This window comes from Hippopotamus amphibius, chromosome 5 (genome assembly GCF_030028045.1).
Source record: "Hippopotamus amphibius kiboko isolate mHipAmp2 chromosome 5, mHipAmp2.hap2, whole genome shotgun sequence".
Lineage (NCBI taxonomy): Eukaryota > Metazoa > Chordata > Mammalia > Artiodactyla > Hippopotamidae > Hippopotamus > Hippopotamus amphibius.
The window spans coordinates 16,473,559-16,488,659 of record NC_080190.1 but is presented as its reverse complement, the minus strand read 5'-3'; the positions used below and the strand labels follow the sequence as shown (position 1 = coordinate 16,488,659).

The following is a 15,101-nucleotide window of genomic DNA, read 5'->3' as shown; positions in this document are numbered from 1 at the left end:
AAAATATAAACTGAGGTGATGTATTTTATTCTTTCACAGGTTTATAACAAAATAGTTGTTTGCAGCTTTCCTAGACAAGAATATACAAGAAAGACTGGTTCCCTCAGTTTCCTTAATAGAGTTGAAATTATGTTTTTTGGCATATAAGCAATTATTAATTATATTGATAGAAAAATGTGGTAATTATTAGATGAAGGAACTTTTTTTCATGTTTTAGTTAGGCACATTTAATATGTCATAGGATTTCACATGAAGGTCTTAGTATTAGGTAATTTTGTGGTAGTTTTCTTAAACCGTTTAATGTTATAGTCTGTGCAGAGATTGTCATCAGTAGTTGAATATATTAGGCGTTCCCAATGAAATTTTGGTTCCAGCTCATATGATTTATAATATGGTGATCCAAATTTCTTAATGATACTGTATTTACAAATGCCTTGAAACATCACCACTTTGAAGAAGAGCATAGATTCAGTAAGTTTCAAACTTTCTTTTATTTTGATTTTTCAGATTGCATTCTCACAACACAATACAATCATGGATCTTGTGCAGTTTTTTGTCACCTTCTTCAGGTAATTTGCTTTTACTGATTTTGAATTTGTTAAACCTATTTTCTGATGTATGTTCTGTCAACCTGTTAGGTAATTTATCAGTTCTTTAACCTTAAATGTGATACAGTGTGTCTTGAGTAGTTTTATATACTTAAATGTATACCACAGAGCAGATGAAACATACTTGACATAAACTTTTGCAAGATTATTTTGCTGTAGTACTCTTTAATAGCTAATTGATTCAGTGGAAAGAGGCTGATAACCTTGTGTCCCGCTGCCACTTAAGTAGTTAAAATCTTTTTTAATTAATAAAATTAACAGTGCTTTCACTGTATTCATTAAGTACATCTCCTAGCATTAAAATCAGTTCAATTATTTCTTGGATTTCTTAGGTAACTATTATGTGTGCTTAGCAATGTGATAAAATCTGTGAGGGATAAGAAGTATGTATTTTCTGCCCTCAAAGAGCTTATAATCTGAAAGTACTAAATATGACTTAGAATATAGCATAATTTCCTAGAACATTAGTTATTTGAGGTATTAACAGTAGGTTCATTAGAAAGGGCTCCATAATTAAATATGTTTGGAAAATGCTGTGTATACTAAAGTTAAATAGGGCTCTTTTGGTTTGTTTTTAACTGACGTTACTTCTTAGAGTTTTTTTTTTTTTTCTCACAGTTGTCAATATGCTCATTTGCAGTGTATCTTTCTAAAAGAGAGGGTGGAATTTAGCATTTCTCAAAACCTAAAAGCTCTTTTTGTAGAATATCTATTTTCATTTACATGGGATGTAAATAAAGAAACAATGGGTAAAGAGAAGAAGCTGACTTTCAGTGATAGAATATCCGTGTGATGGCATCTGAGATCACCTGGGTTAGAAAGAATGTTATTTTTGTTAACATGATTATGATGTGTACAGCCTACACTGGTCCACTGGGTGCCTTTGTGTAAATTAGACAATTGTGCCTCCTCCTTCTGGCAGACAGCCCCACATCACAGCACACAACTTTACAAACAGTGCATATAGTTTTGACCTTCACTCACTAAGTTGTCTGGGCTGCCTTGTACAATAAAGAACCTGTTAAACCCAATCCTTGACACAGATGTTATGCCAAGCACTTTCCTCAACACCAGAGTAACTATTATTGGTTATTTTATCAAGACACCATATAGTACTTGAATTCTTAATACCTTATCCACAGGAGTTAGCAAACATTTTCTGTAAAGGGTCAGTTAGTAAATATTTCAAGCTTTGTGCACTATAAGGTCCCTGCTGCATCTAAGCAACTCTGCTGTTGTGGTGCTGAAGCAGCCTCAGCCTCTGTGGAGACAAGTGGGAGTGGCTATGTTCAAATAAACCTTTATTATGAAAACAGCTGGTAGTCTGAATTCTGCCTATGGACATAATTTGCCCATCCCCTGATCTAACTTATGCCTGAATGCCTTTAACGACAGGAAACACACCATCTCTTGAGATACCGTTTTCTATCTTCAGATAACTAATTATTCTTTATAATTGAGATGAAATCTGCCTCCCTGTAATAGCTATTCTAATTTACCCATATGGGCCCGCACATAGCAAGTCTAATCTCTCTCATCTCCATTTACAGCCCTCCAGTTTTCTAAACTCTTTTCTCCAATTTACACATTCTCTGTTCATTTATTTACTTCTTATTGTCAAAATCTTTGCCGTGTTGGTCACTTTGCTCTGAAAACAATCATGCTTGTCTATGTCCCTTAAAAAGTGTTAATTTCCAGAATTTAATGCTAAAACATATTTATTACTAACATGTACATAGTCTATTCATACTTTAAATTTGTCCCTTAAAAATGAAATTTGAGGAAACATCTTAAATATATTTAATGTTTTATGATTTTGTACTTCTGAATATTAAGGGATATTAAGCCTATTAATTAGGTTATAATGTTTTTGGAAAGTATTAGAAGTTACAATTGAAGGAACATTATTTAATGCATAAAAATAAAGGTTTTTTGACAGAATAATGTGGATGTTAATATACTGAAAAGTTTAGTTTTGTGTAAAAATTCACAAAGCTGAATATATATGTAAATTATTTAAATGTTTAGTGTTTTATTTTAAGCTTTTGAATTTGTGTGCATGTTTAAGTTCAGTAGCTCTTTTATTAAGTAAAAGAAAGCTAGTGTTAATGTGTTACCAGGTCTTAGAGATGATCCTATTTAATATGCTGTCATCATGGACAAAATAATATAAAATATTCTAAGCATTGTGTGAGATAAAGTATATTTGATGGGTTTTTTATCATTTAAGTTTTTTCAGTAGTGAAATGTAAATTAGATAGTTTTAAAATTGTCTCTTTGTTAAGGAAAAACATGGACAGAATACTTTTATTTTTTTAAATAAAAGCACTGTTAAATTTTAAAAGAGAGTTTTAGACAGATCAGCATGTATGGACATCCTTCAATCAGGCCACTGTTACTGCCATTGCTGTTTCTGAGTTATTGAAGTAGCATAGGTGAATGTGTCAGCCTTTCAGCTTGGCCATGGTTTGATGGAGGCCAGTTCATAAACTTTGTGTTGGTTTTTTACTTTTATATCAGGCGTAGTTCTGGTGGTAAACATAACTGAGTCAGTGCTGGGAAGATCACTTATTGGCATAGCCTGGCTCTTGTCTTAGCTTTCTGTGCCATTGTAAGCAGGTCACCTCGCATCTCTAAATCTCAGTCCTTTCACATACAGAATTAAAGGATGTTGTTCTTAGAGTCTGTAGTATAATATAGTGGATGATTAGAAAACTGAAAGAAATTATTTTGAAAATAAAGACTTTTTGTCTGGTGTGTAAAATGGAGAAGTAAGTCTGTGTGAATCTGAATTTTAAAAGAAGTTAAGCTTGGTAAATTGAATGGAGATATATCAGGGACCACTACCCCTACACCATTTAGATTTTCAGTGGTGGTTCTAATCTTCACTGTCCCACTGAGATTACATAATGTTTTTGATTTATCATCTTAACCAGATGGTGGGTATTTTCAGAGGTTGCCATTTGGTCTTCCCACTATAATAGATCTTACCCCACAGGCCAGGACACAGTGTAGGAGTTACTCTAACCACCTTGTATATAAATTCTAATTATAGACTTGAAAAGTAGGGAAATTAACACTGGGTGGACAGCTGTGCATAGACACAGCTCGCCCACTTGATCCAGAATTAGGCCGAATTTCTTACCTGGACCCTGGAGACACCCCAACTCTAACAAGGGTTCATGATGGTATTTTAGTCATTGGGTATCTGTGCGATCTCTAACCTATGTCTTACAGAAATCAAAATATCTACTTATTCCTCTTGCACTGTGTGCACACCCATGTATATACCTGCGTATATACCCAAGTATAGACAGGTCTCTTTGTAAAGGAATCATACACGGGTCCATTTGGGGATCCTTTTATGCGCTTTCCAAGATGTCATTTCAAATGTCGTTTCTTCGTGGACTCAGCCACCTATTCAGTGGGTCCTAGATTTGTGAATTAACTCATCTGTAAACTGAGCAGAGGATCATGATTTTCTCTTGGGGCAAAACCCCTCAGCCTTTGTTCCTCCATTCCTACTTAAAATAAACGTAAATGTTAAATAGCACCATTGTTGGCTGCCCGCCTATTTTGCCTCTCGAGATAGGTACCATCCATTATTAATCATCCCACAGCTCTTTGTGGGCCAGCCCCCTTGGCTGCTCCTCCAGTCTTGTTGATCTTTATCCTAATCGTAGCCCCTGGATTCTGTCAGTTAAGCACCGATGCTTGATCTTTTTTACTTTGGGGCCCCATCACTTAACATCTATCTCTGTCACTGCCTCTCCTGTTGTCAGCTCCGGTCTGCAGAAGACCACCACTGAACTTCTTAGTGAAGCTGGCGCCCCTTTCATCAGCAAATTCCTCATGGCCTTGGTGAATGGTGTGTCCCATGGAGCGTGCTCTACTGGCCTTACGTAATATATCCATTCTGGCCCATTCCCTCCTGTCGGCTTCTTTATTCTTTTCTCTTCCATTGTTTAGGGCAACTCAGGCATTTCCATTTCACTTTGCATTGGCCATTGCTTTTTCTGGGCTTCTAAGAGTCACTTCCTCATCAAGTTTTGCTCCATCCCCTGGAATCCTCCCGAGGGTGTTACTTCTCCTGGTCCTGAGACTGTGCACCAAGATTCATGGATTCTTGCTTATCCAGGCTTACGTTCCATCCCCCTTGATCAAATACCCCCGAAATCCAATTCCTGACATAATCCCTGGTTGCTGCCAGTACACGCTAGCCAATTCTTGCATCTTTTTCAAGTACATAATCTCTTCCCTTTCTTATGAGGCCAAGATCATTATTCTGTCATTAAACCTTAGTTATTAGTCTAGCAACCAGGAGAGGAGGTGGTGGCAGCTTGTGGGGTGGAGGCGACCCTGTTGTCTCTGTTACTAGAAAAGGGAGTTGTAGGGGCTTCCCTGGTGGTGCAGTGGTTAAGACTCCGCTTGCCGATGCGGGGGACACGGGTTTGATCCCTGGTCCAGGAAGATCCCACATGCCGTGGAGCAACTAAGCCCGTGTGCCACAACTACTGAGCCTCCGCTCTAGAGTCCTCAAGCCACAACTACTGAGCCAGCCTGCCCCAACTACTGAAACCCAGGTGCCCTAGAGCCCTCACTCCACAACAAGAGAAGCCACTGCAGTGAGAAGCCCATGCATCCCGCAACAAAGAGTAGCCCCTGCTCGCCACAGCTAGAGAGAACTCCTGCAGAGCAATGAAGACTCAGTGCAGTCAAAAAAAAAAAAAAAAAAAAAAAAAAAAAAGCTGTAGAATCAACATCCTCAGAAGCATCCATCTAGGTAGTCCATTCTAGATACTCCTTTCCCATATTTCAAGAGCTCCAGTTTTTTAACCACGGCCATTGTCTTTGCATAAGAGGACTGCTTTGGCTGAGCATTCTGTCATGTCTGGAGCTCCGCAGTTCTAACAATTAGATCATCAGTCTGCTGCTCATTCATAATGGCTCCTCCACAGTCAGAGATAAGGGCCTGATTTACAGCTGTAAAAGAGACCCTCTAGCTCTTACATTTAGCCTGTAATGTTTATTAATGTTGCCTTCAGTCTCTCATTATCCCTCTGCAGGGTTAATACAAACATAGCAGTAGTCAGCCAACTGCACTCTCTTTTGAAAGCATTTTCCCAGGTCACCACTGGTGAAATCTTTAGCAATTGAAGCCTTCTTCCATGGACTGTCGGTGCCTCATCTAGCAACATGGATGGTTTCCTTTTAGCTGGCCAAGTAGTGAGTAAGCCAGTTTCAAATCCCCATTTTACCTTCTGGTTGCTCAGACCAGAAGTCCTCAGAGAAGTGGAGACCAAAATGGCATTAGCCATGCAATAAACATATTAGGGGGAACTCCTATGAAGGAAAGAGCAGGGGAGAATTTGAAAGATCTTTTAGACCACAGTGCCTCATGAGGTAGATGGAGAAGAAAGGGAAATTGAATAAAAGAGCCTGAAAGTTTGACAAGACCAATAGTGCGTCCTCGGGCCAAACTGTGTATGGTGTTGGAGGAGTAATGCCTCTCTGAGGATCAGGCCTTCCTTGCTGTCACTGCCATGCTCAGTCATTGACTGAGAACAGCTCTCTGGAAGTGTGCCCTCAGTGTGAATACAATGGTAGATTGCTTTGATATTTTTCCATTTTAGTATTATGTTTTTAAGTACAAACAAGTTAGAATTCTAAATTTTTCTTATGAATTGTTGTGGTTTTTCCTTCAGTTTTTTATTGTGGTAAAATACACATAATGTAAAATTTGCCATCTTAACCATTTTTAAGTGAACAATTCAGTGATATTAAGTACATTTACATTATTGTGCAGCCATTTCCACTCTCCATCTCCAGAACTCTTTTTATCTTGCAAAACTGCAACTCTATACCCATCAAACAATAACTACCTATCTCCTCTCCTCCAGCCACTGACAACCACCACTCTGCTTTCTGTCTCCATGATCTTTACTACTCTAGGTATCTTATGTAAGTGATATCATATAATATTTGTCCTTTTGTGGCTAGTTTATTTCACTTAGTATAATGTTCTCAAGGCTCATCCATGTTGTGATATATGTCAGAATTTCTTTTCTTTTAAGGCTGAGTAATATCCCATTGTATATGTATACCACATTTTGTTTTTCCATTCATCTGCTGATGGACACTTGAGTTGCTTCCATATTTTAGCTGTTGTGAATAATGCTTCTATGAACATGAATGTACAAATATGTATTCAAGATCTTGTTTTCAGTTTTTTAGGTTATATTCCCAGAAGTAAAATTGCTGGGTCATATGGTAATTCTATTTTTAATTATTTGAAGAACCTCCTCCGTACTGTTTTCCACAGCAGTTGTACTGTTCACATTCTCACCAGCAGTGCACACGGGTTTCAGTTTTTCCATATTCTCACCAACACTTGTAATTTTCTTTTTCTCTTCTCTTTTCTCTTCTCTTCTCTTCTCTTCTCTTCTCTTCTCTTCTCTTCTCTCTCTCTCTTTTTTATTTTGATAGTAGCCATCCCAGTGGGTTCAACTTGGTATCTCATTGCGGTTTTGATTTGCATTTCTTTAACAATTAGTGCTGGTAAGTACTTTTTCATGTGTTTATTTGCCATTCATATATCTTCTTTGTAGAAATGTCTATTCAAGTCTTTTGTCCATTTTTGTGCCAGTATCACACTGTCTTGATTACTGTAGTTTTGTAGTAAATTTTGAAATCAGGAAGTGTGGGTCCTCCATCTTTGTTCTTTTTCAAGATTTTTGGGGCTTCTTGGGATTCCTTGAGATTCTAAAATTCATATGGATATGGAGAAAATCATGAGTTTTTCCCCTTCTTTTTGTTAATATGGAGTATTACATTTATGCCTTTCATATGTTGGACCATCCTAACATTCCAGGAATAAATCCTACTTGGTCATAGTATATAATTCTTTTAATAATAATAATAATAATAATTTCCCCTTTTCTGCATCATTGCTCATGAAGGATGTTAGTACTTTTCTTGTCTTTGTCTGACTTTGGTATCAGGATAATGCTGGTCACATAGGATGAGTTAGGAATTTTATCCTCTTTGATGTTTGGAACAATTTGAGAAGGTTTGGTATTAGTTCTTCTTGAAATATTTGGTGGAATCAATCAGCGAAGCCATCAGGCCCCTGGCTTTTCTTTGTCAGGAGATTTTTGATTACTGATTCAATCTCCTTACTAGTCATAGTTCTATTCAGTCTTCCTGTTTTTTCATGATTCAGTCTCGGTAGGTTTTGTGTTTCTAGGAATTTGTCCATTTCATCTAGGTTATACAATTTGTTGGTGTACAATTGTTCATAGTACACTCTGATATTATGATAGGATCAGTAGTAATATCTATACTGTATTTATTTTTATTTTCAGTAAGTTGAATCGCCTCTCTCTTTTTTTTTTTTTTTCTTTAGTAAATCTAGCCAAAGATTTGTCAATTTTGTTGATTGGTTTGAAGAACCAAGTGTTGGTTTGGTTGATTTTTCTCTATTATTTTATTATTTTCTATTTCATTTATCTCTGTCTTAATCTTTAGTATCTCCTTCCTTCTGCTAACTTTGGGTTTAGTTCTTTCTCTAGTTCCTTAAGTTTAAAGTTAGGTTGTTGATTTGAGATCTTTCTTGTTTTCCAGTGTAAACATTTATAGTTAAACATTTCCTCCTTAGCAGTGCTTTCACTGCATCCCATCAGTTTTATTGTGTTCTATTTTCATTTTCATTTGTCTCTAAGTATTCTAATTTCATTTGTGATTTCTTCTATGAGCTGTTGGTTGTTCAAGAGTATGTTGTTTCATTTCTCAACATTTGTGAGTTTTCCAGGTTTTCTTATGTTGTTGATTTCTAACTTTATTCTGCTGTGGTTGAAGGAGATACTTTTCATGATAGCTAATTTTCTTTTATTTATTGTGACAATTTGTGTCCTAAAAAATATGGTATAGCCTGGGCAATATCTCATGTGCACTTGAGAAGAATGTGTATCCTGTTGTTGGGAATAGTGTTTTACATATGTTTGTTGGATCTAGTTGGTTTATCGTGTTGTTCAAATCCTCTGTTTTCTTATTTAGTTGGTTTGGTGTTCCTATCCATTATTAAGAGTGGAGTTGAATTGTTGTTTTAACCATTTTGAATTCTCTGTATCTGTATTGAAATTTTTGTCTTAATTTATAATTTGCTTTATATAAACTTAGATATAGTATCATTTTGTTAGAATTTCCCTGGTAAATCTATTTTCATTTCTTTTCTTTCAATATTTTTTATTTTATTAGATTTTAAATATGTTTCTTGTACACTACAAATATATGGACATTATCCTGTTTTTAATAATCTGAAAATCTCTGACTTTTAAAGTGACAGGTTTAGTGAATTTCTGTTTATTGTGATTATTGATGTATTTTAATTTTTTCTCTGTCTTTTCACTTTTTAGAATTTCTCAAGTCGTCTTTTTTCTTCTCCCCTGCTTTCTATTAAATTGAATGCCTTTTTAATATTCTTTGCTTTTTTCTTCCTTTTAGCAGTTTAGGAATTATACATTTTATATTTTTTCTTTAATGATTACCCTTAAATTTTAACATGTATATTTTTCCTAACCAGTGATAATGTTAATTGGTGTCTTTTTTTATACCTGAATAATATAGGAACACTAGAAAATTTGAAACTTTCAGTGTTACATACAGTTGTATAATTTTTAATTCATTTTCTAATTTACAATTTTTATTTATTTTTTAAAATAGCCTTATTGAGACATAATTCAGATACAGTACAATTCACCCATTTAAAGTGCATAATTTAATGGCTCTGCAGCCATCATCACAGTCAATTTTAGAACATTTTCATCACCCCAAAAAGAAACTGTGTGCCCATTGGCAGTCACTTCCCATCTGTCTCCCACACGCTAAATTTTAGACGATCACTAATCTAGTTCCTGTCTATAGATTTTCCTATTCTGAACATTTTCATATACTAAGCAGAATTATACAACATGTGTTCTTTTGTGGCTGGCTTCTGTCACTTATCACAGTGTTTACAAGGTTTGTCCACTGTATCAGTACCTCATTGCTTTTCATTGCTAAATACCATTCTGTTGCATGGGTATAAAATACATTTTATATATTTTCTTCTTTTTCAGTGATGGGAATTTGGGTTTTTTCCTCTTCTTGGCTCATGGGAATTATGCCACTACCAACATTTGTTTCCAAGTTTTTGTGTGGCAATACGTTTTTATTTCTCTTGAGTATATGCCTAGGAGTGGCACTGATGGATCATATAGTAACTCTAGATTTAACATTGTGAGAAACTGACAAACTACTTTCCAAAGGAGATGCACCATTTTACGTTCTCACCAGGAATGTATGAGGGCTCCAATTTCTCCATATTCTCAAGTAACACTTCTTTTTTATCTCTTTTTTATTATAGCTGTCTTAGTGGGTAAAAAGTGCCAAAAGAGATGATGATGCTGTTAAGGTAGAAGAATCTAAAGAATAGAAAAAGAAAGAAAAATTAAAACACAAAAATAATCAAAGGTGACCCTTCAGAAGTGAGCATGTGAGTGGGAAGAACAATGCAAAATTAACACTGTGATCAAGATTGTGGGAAATGAAACAATCATGTTGACCATGAAGGTGTTTCACAAGAGGAAAAGGAGGGAGGTAACTCCCTACAGGGAGAAAAGTAAACCTAAATCATTAGTAACAGCATGCCTACCTCAAAGTGGCATATCCCAGAAGGAGTAGTGGTATAAAGATTTTCTGTAAAATGGTGCAAGAATGAAGAACTCTGGGCAGAGGGAAAAATAGACAGAAGTCCTCCTCTTCAAAAGTGAGATTATGATAATGGATATTTTAATAGACATGAGGCCTGAAGATTTAGATTTCTCTAATTAGAAACAATAAATTACATCTTATTATATTGGAGCTTTCTTCATGAATTCTCTCCCTCTCTTTGCTGTAGAAGAAAACAGATATTTAGGTCCCAACTATTTTTTTAAGCCAAAATATCAAATATAGCTCAAGTAAAATAGTCATTGCACGTTTATTGCAACTTAGCTAAACCAATGCTCCACATCTAATTTTCAGCGAAGTTTGGAACACTGTGAACTGAAACATAGTTCTCCAAGAGTGGCATCAGTAACTTCACATTTTCACCAAAATATTGCCTAACACTGTGTCCTAAATCAATATGTCCTAAATTAGACTTGCTATCTTGGCAAACAGCTCTTTCTTCCAGTATGCTCTAGCTCAGTTATGGGTACTACTATTTACCTAACTTCAGTACCTAGGAATTAACTAAATACATCTCTCTTTCCTTAATCCCCTACGTAAACTCGGATTCTTCCTTCTATCAGTCTGTTGTATTCAAAACAACGAAAGTGATTAAATTAAATTATGAGAATCCATTGTTTAAAAGCTTCCTTTCACATTTATAATATAATTCAAACTAGACTTACAAGTTCCTCTGAAACGAGGCCTAATTATCTGCCTCCTCTCGTATTAGTCTCTACAGATTTACTATATTGCAGTCACTTTTTCTTTGGAGGTATCTGGTTTATTTCTTGTCTGGGTTTGTTTTATTTTTCCTTCCTTTGTAAAGCCTTCTAAAATTTACGTGCAGTAAAATTCCATTTGGGGGAATACAGCCATATGAATTCTAGCATACATATAGTTTCTTATAATCATCAGCTCTACCAGGATATAGACAGTCCCAGAATCTCAAAGAATCTTTCCTAGGGCTTCCTTTACAGTCAGGCTTTTTCCTCACCCATAAACCCTGGCAGCCACTGATTGGTACCCTGTCTCTACAGTTTTGCCTTTTTTCAGAATGTCATATACATGGAAACATATAGTATGTAACCTCCTGAGACTAGTTTCTTTCGCTTAACATACTGCATTTGAGATTTATCCAAGTTGGTTTTTTCTGTCAGTAATCTGTTTCGTTTTTGTTTTTAAGTGGTATTCCATTGTGTGAATATACTCCAGTTTGTTTATCCATCCCCGCCCCTTCGACAGATATGAATAGTTACACCTTTTGGACCTATGAATAATGCTGCCATGGACAAGACACATACTTGTATAGGTTTTGTGCAAACATAAGTTTTCATTTCTCTAGGATAAATATCGGGAAGTGGAATTGCTGAATCATATGGTAAATGTATGTTTATCTTTATAAATAAACTGCCACTATTTTTCAGAGTGACTGTATCATTTTGCCTTGCCACCAGCAAAGTATGACAGTTTCAGTTGTTCCGCATCCTCAGTGCTTGGTCTTGTCAGTATTTTTTTATTTTAGCCATTCAAATAGGTATGTCCTGTTATCTTATCATGATTTTAATCTGCATTTCCCTAATGGCTAATGACATTGAATATCTTTTCATGTACTTATTAGCCATACTGTTATCTTCTTTGGTTAAGTGTCTTTGCAAATTTTTGGCCTATTTTTTATTGAGTTGTTTGTTTTCTTTTTGAGTTTGAATATTCTTTATATGTTCTGGATATAAATCTTCTGCTGGAAGTATGATTTGAAATAATTTTCTCCCAGTCTTTCACTTGTAGTTTTTTTTAAGCTTTTTATTGGAATATAATTGCTTTACACTGTTGTGCCAGTTTTTGAGGTACACCAAAGTGAATCAGCTGTATTTATACATATATCCCCATATCCCCTCCCTCCCGTGACTCCCACCCACCATCCCTATCCTAACCCTCTAAGTCATCACCCATCATCGAGTTTATCTCCCTATGTTATGCAGCAACTTCCCACTAGCTATCTGTTTTACATTTGGTAGTGTATATATGTCAATGCTGACTTGTATTTTTATTCTTTTGACAGTGTCTTTTGCAGAGAGAAAGGTTTTAATTTTGATAAAACCCAATGATTTTTTTTTCTTTTATAAGTTATGCTTTTGGTGTCATATAAGAACTCTTTGCCTACTTAAGGTCACATAGATTTCCTTCTAAGAGTTTTAGACTTCTGCATTGTACATGTTAGTCTATGATCCATTTCAGATATCTTTTTGTTTATGATTCTATGGTCTATTTTAGTTATTGTTTATGATTGAGATGTAGGTCAAGGTTCATTATTTTGCATATGGATGTCCAATTTTTACAGCATTTGGAAAAGACTGGTTTTTCTCTTTTGAAATGCCTTTGCAACTCTGTCAAAAATCAATTCACCATCAGGCTTCCAGTTCCAAACAACACTACGTAAACATGTATCTCTCTTTATGTCCCACTGGTCTCAGCTATAAAACCTGGATGATATGCATGGGCAGCTATTTGGTAATTCCGAAAAGTATCATCAGGCTGATTGGGGAAGAACACCAGAATTCAGAGCGCCCTGAAATGTTTGGAAGTTAACCATTTTTTCCTCCAGTAACCCCTGACTTGAGCCTCAATGCAGTCTGAAACCTTAAAGTGACTATTGTGGTCTAGACAGAAAACATCCTGGAAAAATCCTCTAGTTCTGACTTACGCTGTGGAAAAGCAAACTCTTAAAGCTCAGAGAGACTAGGGGAGATCCACCTCTCCTCTGATTTTTCCTCTCTTTTAAAAAATTTACTCACCCCCAATTCCAAGCAGTCTTGAAGCAGGAACATTGGCTGCAGCAAAAACATCTGGGAATGGGAAGCTGCTAGAGCCAAATCTCCAAGAGTTGTGAGTCTTCTACATGAGGCAGAACTGTGGGTACAAGAGATTCATACAAATCCATTGCTTTTCCCTATTCTCTGTCCTCCCAACGCAGAATGTGGCACAATCACAGAAGTGGGTAGTTTCTGGCCAGAGGATGGAAAAGTGAAGCCCAGAGAATCAGAAAAAGTCTGGGAAATAACAGAAAGAGAAAAACCATCCCTTAAAGTTGAACTTCTGGCATCTTTCATGTGAGGCTTTTAACCTAATTAGCATACCAAAGAATTTGAGAAGTGGCTAATGGTTAGAACTCTGCCCAGGCCCCAGACTGAACCCACATGGCAGACTCAAATAGCCTGGAAAAGGTTTGGGTACGTTGTATGCACAGCCTACAGATGGTCTAAAATAAAATATCTCTATAGAGAATATCGACATTTTCTATAGGATACAAATAAGACCTCAGTCCCTCTGTAAATTTGATACAGCTGTGATGGAAGTGGGCCGTTCTTCAGTTTTCTTGGCAAGTCAGGGACTGTCTGTCGATATTTATTTATAGCTTTAAGAAAAACTTTGTCAGGTGTTAGATCTGTGAACCATCCATATGGAGGAAGGTAACATTTGACTACTACCTCATATTAATCGTAAAAATAAATTCCAGGAGGAAAGGAAAAACATTGAAGAAGCTGGGAGGTAAAAATGGGGATAATTCTTCACACCTTTAGAATTAGGAAAATTTCTTAAACAGAACACACAAAGCGCTTCAATAAAATTATACTACAGTAAAAGTAACAATTTTTGTCATCGGAAGATGTCATATACATTATGAAAAGTCAAGCCACACAGTACTATAAAATATTCACATCCTATATAAAGGAAAAAGGCTTATAGTCATAATATATAACTCATATAAATCAATAAAAAGCAGTCTTAAAACTCAACCCCTTCTCCCCCAAATGGGAAGAGGCTTGAACAAGCACTTCACAAAAAGGAATATATAGGGACTTCCCTGGTGGTCCAGTGGTTAAGACTTTGCCTTCCAGTGCAGGGGGTAGGGGTTCGATCCCTGGTTGGGGAGCTAAGATCCCACGTCTCGCAGCCAAAAAACCAAAACATAAAACAGAAGCAATATTGTAACAGATTCAGTAAAGACTTTAATAATGGTCCACATCAAAAAGAAAAAAATCTTTCTTTAAAAAAAGGATGTATAGTAGCTAACAAAATATAAAAATGTGCTTCATTTAATTTTTATCAGGAAATGCAAATTAAAGTCACAATGTAGTACTATTTACTGTACACCCACCATAGTGGCTAAAAAGAACAAGATAGATGATATCAAATGTTGGAGTGGATGTGGAACTCTAAACACTTCTGGTGGTCTAGAAGTTGGTACAACAACTTTGAAAACAATTTGACTATATTCTAAGTTGAGTTTAGACGTACTCTGTGATCCAACAGTTCCGTTCCATCAAAGGTCATGTTAAACATATTTATAGCAGTATGTTTTAAGTAGCCAAAACCTTGGAATAACCCAAATACTTAAAAATAATAGAATATGGGGCAATGAAGAAGAACAGAGTAATCCTAAAAGAACAATATGGATGGCATTCACCAACATAGTGTTGAACAAAAGAAGCTAGAAACAAAAGAGTGAGTATTTTAGGATTCCATTTTTAAAAAGTTCATAAATAGGCAGAAACAAACTATGATGCTAAAAACCATTAAGCTAGTGACCTCTGACGAAGAGGGAGTGGGTAGAGTACTATTTCTTTATTGGAGTGGTGGTTCCATAGGTATATTTTCTTTGTGATAATTCACTGAGCTGTATAGTTATGATTTATCTAGGTGTGTTATGCATTAGTGTTTCAAGAAAGCTTTTTAAAAAGAGCA

At 35.8% G+C, this 15,101-nt stretch overlaps 1 protein-coding gene across 2 annotated transcripts in view; it reads left to right on the top strand.

Moving 5' to 3' along the window:
- The window catches only part of ATRNL1 (attractin like 1), a 734,504-nt gene that overhangs the window by 308,317 nt on the left and 411,086 nt on the right, over positions 1 to 15,101 (top strand). For both annotated transcript variants that reach the window (XM_057736176.1, XM_057736177.1), the window contains exon 25: positions 508 to 569. In XM_057736176.1, coding sequence (XP_057592159.1) covers positions 508 to 569 — 62 coding nt within the window. The remainder of the gene's footprint in view (positions 1 to 507; positions 570 to 15,101) is intronic.